This window comes from Lemur catta, chromosome 10 (genome assembly GCF_020740605.2).
Source record: "Lemur catta isolate mLemCat1 chromosome 10, mLemCat1.pri, whole genome shotgun sequence".
NCBI classification, from domain to species: domain Eukaryota; kingdom Metazoa; phylum Chordata; class Mammalia; order Primates; family Lemuridae; genus Lemur; species Lemur catta.
Genome location: NC_059137.1, coordinates 36,143,801 through 36,149,800, shown reverse-complemented (window position 1 = coordinate 36,149,800; position 6,000 = coordinate 36,143,801). Strand labels below are relative to the sequence as shown.

The 6,000-nt window shown below is 44.5% G+C and overlaps 1 protein-coding gene across 1 annotated transcript; it reads right to left on the bottom strand.

The window, feature by feature from the left end:
• On the bottom strand, positions 1–1,084 carry LOC123646142 (olfactory receptor 13C7-like). The gene has a single exon (XM_045562826.1). The coding sequence runs from the start codon at positions 996–998 to the stop codon at positions 39–41; it is 960 nt and encodes a 319-aa protein (XP_045418782.1). The 5' UTR covers positions 999–1,084; the 3' UTR covers positions 1–38.
• Positions 1,085–6,000: the final 4,916 nt, after the last annotated feature.

Below are 6,000 nucleotides of genomic sequence, written 5' to 3'. Positions count from 1 at the left end.
CAGTCAGGGAGCACAGAACCATCAGGACCCCTCCACCATCACCGGGTGAACTGTCTCTGAAATACCAGATGCCTCATGGCAGCCTTCACGTCCTTGTTCCTCAGGCTGTAGATGACAGGGTTCACCATGGGGGTCACCACCCCATAGAAGAGGGAGATGAGCTTGTCTGCAAGGTCCTGCTTGTCTGCCCCCAGTGGGCCCTTAGACTTGGGCTTCCCGTACATGAAGAGGATGGTCCCGTAGAAGACAACCACGACTGTGAGGTGGGCAGAGCAGGTGGAGAAGGCCTTTTTCCTCCCCTCAGCTGAGGGGATCCTCAGGATGGTGGCAAGGATGAAGACATAGGAGAAAGAAATGAACAGGACTGGGACTCCCAGGAAGATCACATTTGCCACTGCCATGCTAATCACATTGACAGAGATGTCAGCACAAGCCAACTTCAGGACAGCCAGGATCTCACAGGTGAAGTGGTTGATGACATTGTCCCCACAGAAGGGCAGTCGCATTGCCAGGGATGTCTGCACCATGGCAGTGATGCTTCCAGCCACCCAGGAGCCGGCAGCCATGGGCACGTAGGCAGCCTTGCTCATGACCTCAGGGTACCTAAGGGGGTTGCAGATGGCCGCATAGCGATCAAATGCCATCATGCCCAGGAGCACACACTCTGTGGCCCCCATGGCAAAGGAGAGGAACATCTGCACAGCACAGGCTGAGAAGGAGATGGTTTTTCTAGGGGTCAGGAAGCTGTCAAGGATGAGGGGGACTGAGGAGGTTGTGTAGCAGATGTCCAGGAAGGAGAGGTTCCCCAGGAAGAAGTACATGGGTGTGTGCAGGCGGGAGTCAAGGATGGTCACCAGGATGAGGACCCCGTTGCCCAGCAGGACCACCAGGTACATTGACAGGATGAGCACGAAGAATGTCTTCTCTAGCTTTGGGTGGGCAGACAGGCCCAGGAGAATGAACCCCATCACAGGGGAGGTCTGGTTGGACCTGACCATGGTGTTTCCTATGTCACTTGCAAGACTCAGAAGACCAGCTCCATGATTCTCTGGTGCCTAAAGTGCCTAAAAAGCCAGGAAGGAAGTCCCACCTTGCTGAGCAATTGGAGAATAGCACTGACGATCTGAGGAGTTCTCTATTTTGTTCTAAATAAAATGCAGGGAATTTGATCAAAATCTACTTGGTGGTATTTGGCCACCCTATAGAGAAGTCTGAAATGTCAACTGATTAGATTTAATTTTCCAAGTCACATTCAAGACAGGATCACACATTTACTTCAAGTTATGTGTGGATGATTCATTTTATTCAATTTTGGCAAGAAATAATCTGCTCCATTTGTATGTTTTTCCTCTTGGGGTCCAGGAGTGGGGGAGGAAACTGGTGCTCTTCACCCTCGACTCTTGACATCCCCTGCTGGGAGCACTGTCTTCCTCCTCTTCTCTGTTCTCTCTCACATTCTCCAGTAACCCAGGCATTCATTCATTCTTCCATTCACTCACTCACTTGCCAAACTCTTCTGGAGCATTCCGCCAATCACTCAATTCTTGGGAATCATTAAGTCTTTTTGCCTCTCTGGGCCTCAGTTTCCCAAAAGTTTACTTTGGAATAGATTATTATCAGAGATATTCCATCCCAGGGACTGAACAATCTCATGGATTTCTCATTCTTAGGACTGTTGCACGACTGAGGCATCCCTTTCTCTTTCCTTCAAAATCCCCCTATGCCACTTAGTCACCAGGGATGCAGCCAGGGGTGGTACTGAACCCACTAAGGTTTATATAATCTTTTTAAAGTGCTCTCTTACCTTTTTTTTTTTTTTTTTTGTCAATTTGTTGATTTGGATCACTTCTCGAGGTCTGGGAAGAGTCCAGAAGCCAAAAATAGCCAATCTGGTCAAAAAGCAGCAGCCAACAGAGTTAGTACCTGAAATGGGTGGAAGTTCTCTCGTCTTTGTTCTGTGTTTGGGTAAAATCAACAAAGGACCGTTCATTGCACGTACAAAGCCATTTAAATCCCACTCTGCTATGGGGATTATTCTAGTCCCTAAAGTGATTTAAAGTTTAGAAATCCAAGTGACAAAGTTAAGAAACTTTTTATACATCTGGGATTATGTCCCCATGATCCAATTATTCTGAAGTCCCCCCAGAAATTCTTTCTCCTTCCCTCTCTTTCTACCCATTCTGCTGAGCTGCTGGAAAGCATTAGAGAGCTTGGAAGAGAACTTTTTCTCAGAGCCCAGCCTAGCTCACCTGACTTCTCACTTCCAGAACTGTGAAATAATAATTGGGCTAATTTGGGGGTAGTTTGTTATGCAGCAGTAGAAAGTATTCCCTTGATTTCCTTCATAGTTTTCCACCTATGAATGTATCAGTGTACAATGTATTGTTCCATTTTGAAAAATTTAATAACAAATTGCAAACCTAACTTTTTAAGGAAATGAAAAAAATGCCACTATATGGGGGGAGACTCACCTGAGAATATAAGCTCCTGGTTTTTAATAGCCCCCTCTGTGTAAGTCGGACAGGGCTGTAGTGTGGCCAGGTACCAGACATCTGGCAGAAATATCACACAGCGAGGGGGTTGTTTTGTGTTTTCTGCTTCTAAGATCTCACTGTGACCCACTTCCCACTCTTGGAAACAGGTCAAGGCAGAATACTCTGTGGAATGAGTGCCCTCAGCTAGCCAAGCAATGAGGTACAGGGAGAGAAGAGGGAATTTTATCAATGCCTGGTCAAGATAAGCCAAGTACAGGGAAGAATGTGCGCCGGGCTGTCTGGGGCATTCTGTCCTCAGGTTAATCTCCGTAGGCAGCAAGGTCTACAGATGAGAGCCCTTCACACTCCCATCTCCGGGGTCACAGGGCTTCCCTCTGGGCTGGCTGCCTTCTCTGTGGGGCATACAGGTGCTGGGCTGGGCTCTCCCTTCATAGTCCAGGGACTCCTTACCCTTCTCTTATGGTTTGGAACTCCTGTTTTTTATCAAATTCTTCCCACTTCTTGCTTCAATTTCTCATTTGGGGGAGCACATTCTTAAATAGCTTTCTGAGAAAGGGTATATTGTATATAGGTTTTTGAGATCTCATGTGTCTGAACATATTTTTATTCAACCCCCATAAATGACTGATAATTTGGTGGGTATATTAGTCAGGGTTCTCCAGAGAAAGAGAACCAATTGGTTGGGGTGTGTGTGTGTGTGCACGTGTGTTTTTATTATAAGGAAATGGCTCACACAATTATGGAGGCCAAGTCCCAAGATTTGCAGTCGGTAAGCTGGACATCCAAGACAGCTGATGGTACAGTTCCAGTACAAGGGCTAGCGAAAAAACTAATGTCCCAGCTCAAAGGCAGGAGGAGTTCCCTCTTATTCGTCCTTTTTGCTGTATTCAAACCTTCAACTGATTAGACGAGGCCCACCACATTAGGGAAGGCAATCTGCTTTACACAATCTACAGATTCAAATGTTAATCTCATCCAGAAACACCCTCACAGACATATCCAGAATAATGTTTGACCAAATATCCAGACACTGCATGGCCTCATCAAGTTGACACATAAAATTGACCATCACAGTAGGGTATGGAATTCAAGGAATTTATTGGACATCACCTTCCTTCTGAATTTAAAGGAACTGCTGGTACAAAGTCAGAGGCCATTCTGATTCTTGATCTTTTGTGATAATTGTTTTTTTTTATTTCCTGAAAGGGTACAGTACTCATGCTCCCAACTGTGCCTGTTGTCTGTCAGTGCAGACAGCCATGGTTTTACCCTTTCCAGAGAATAAAACTTTTGTTGGGGTGTGCAAGGGATAGTTGACTAATGTCATGGAATGAATGAAGGTGTGTAGGGACTCTGTTTCTTACTTATTTGTCACCTAGTCTTCCTTTGCTAGCAGTACCTCTTTACCCCTGGTCCTAGAGGTACCTGGCATAGTGAGTTCCTCTGTGCTATAAAACCAGTTGCTGTCCAGTACTATGATTTAAATGTCCACTCCAAAACTTGAATTTTTTTTTTTTTTTTTTGAGACAGAGTCTCACTTTGTTGCCCGGGCTAGAGTGAGTGCCGTGGCGTCAGCCTAGCTCACAGCAACCTCAAACTCCTGGGCTTAAGCGATCCTACTGCCTCAGCCTCCTGAGTAGCTGGGACTACAGGCATGCGCCACCATGCCCGGCTAATTTTTTCTATATATATTTTTAGTTGTCCAGATAATTTTTTATTTCTATTTTTAGTAGAGACAGGGTCTCACTCAGGTTGGTCTTGACCTCAAGCGATCCACCCGCCTTGGCTTCCCAGAGGGCTAGGATTACAGGTGTGACCCACCGCGCCCGGCCTAAAACTTGAAATTTAATTGCCATCGTAACAGAGTTGAGAGGTGGGGCCTTTAAGAGGTGATTAGACCATGAGGACTCTGCCTTCATGAATGGATTCATGCCATTATTGTGGGACTGGATTAGTTATTGCAGGAGTTGGGCCCCTTTCTCTCTTTGTTTCATATGCTCACTTGACCTTCCACCTTCTGCCATGGGATGATGCAGCACCAAGGCCTTCACCAGATGCCAGCACCACGTTCTTGGGCTTCCCAGCCTCCCGACCTGTGAGCCAAATAGACTTCTATTATTTATAAATTACTGAGTCTCAGGTATTCTGTCATAGTGGCAGAAGAAAATGGGGTAAGACACCTAGTCTGGCTTGAGACTTGGCTCTATCAGATCTGCTATGGAAATTATCACTAGTCCATCTGCTTCCCACTTTCAAACTGTTGTTAGGTCTATCTCCATGTTCCCTGGTCCTCGGTTCCCAGTGTCAAGAGTGAGTGCTGGTACCAAGTTCTCGGTTCCCAGTGTCAAGAGTGAGTGCTGGTACCAAGTTGAGCCGATGACAGAGTGATCACAAATATGAAGCAATCTCACGCAGACGGTTTATTACAGAAAAGAAAGAAACTATAGAAAGTGAAAGTAAAGAAGGAAGCTACCCAAAGTGAAAATGCATTCTAGAGAGAGGAATGGGTCAGTCTCCATGAGTGGAGAAAGATGTTGAGCACTCCCAGGTGGTTTCCTTTTATTGGCCTGGTCCGGGGGAGGGCTTACAGGAGGTGTGGGATATTACCAAATGATTATTAGGTGTTCTGCATTTTCCTGCAGTCCTTTCCTCTGATTGGTCCCCAGCTTCTCCACCCCTAGGAACCACCCTCCTAGCCTGCACCCACCACCTGCAGATTTGATCCCTACCTAACACTGTTATCACTGTTGATATCTCCTGTCTTCTCCTTAACCTTGTAGACTTTGTTGAAAGAAAGAAAGAGAGAGAGGAAGAGAGAAAGAAAGAGAGAGAGAGAAAGAGAAAGGAAAAAAGAAAAGAAAAGAAAAAAGAAAAGAAAAGAAAAGAAAAGAAAAGAAAAGAAAAGAAAAGAAAAGAAAAGAAAAGAAAAGAAGGAAGGAAAAGAAAGAAAGGGAGAGCGAAAGAAAGAAAACAGAAAAACCTTTACTATAATTTTTGTGGCTTTCAGGAGGGAGCAAAATTAGACCCATGTGTTCAGTCATCCTTTATGCCTCAGTCCTAAATTTCTAACATCCTATTTATTTGTTTATTGCCTTTTTCCCTCCTGCTAGAATGTAAGTTTCACAGAGGTAGGGATTGTTTTCTGTGTTGTTCACAGATGTATCTTTAGTGTAGAAACAGGGCCTGGCTCACCGTAGGCACTTAATACATAGTTGCTGAATGAATTAACGAATAAAATTTTGTCCTACCTTTGTTTTCTTCTGATTTTGTTTCATGTTAGCTCTTTTTAAAAATAATCTTATTTTATCTTTATCCTATCTTTTTGAATCTCTATTTTTGTAAACATTATAAATATCTATAACATATTGGCACAGCAGAACATCTATATGCTTTATAAATAAATAAAAACAGTTTAAATTGTAAGAAAGCATGACTTTTAAATCTTGGAGACCATGGACCCCGGATTTGTAGCTTCTGGCTATGGCTCCACGCTTCCATATAGTTA

Bases quoted from the DNA above. Each gene is read 5' to 3' on its own strand.
- LOC123646142 (XM_045562826.1), bottom strand. From the start codon at position 998: ATGGTCAGGTCCAACCAGACCTCCCCTGTGATGGGGTTCATTCTCCTG.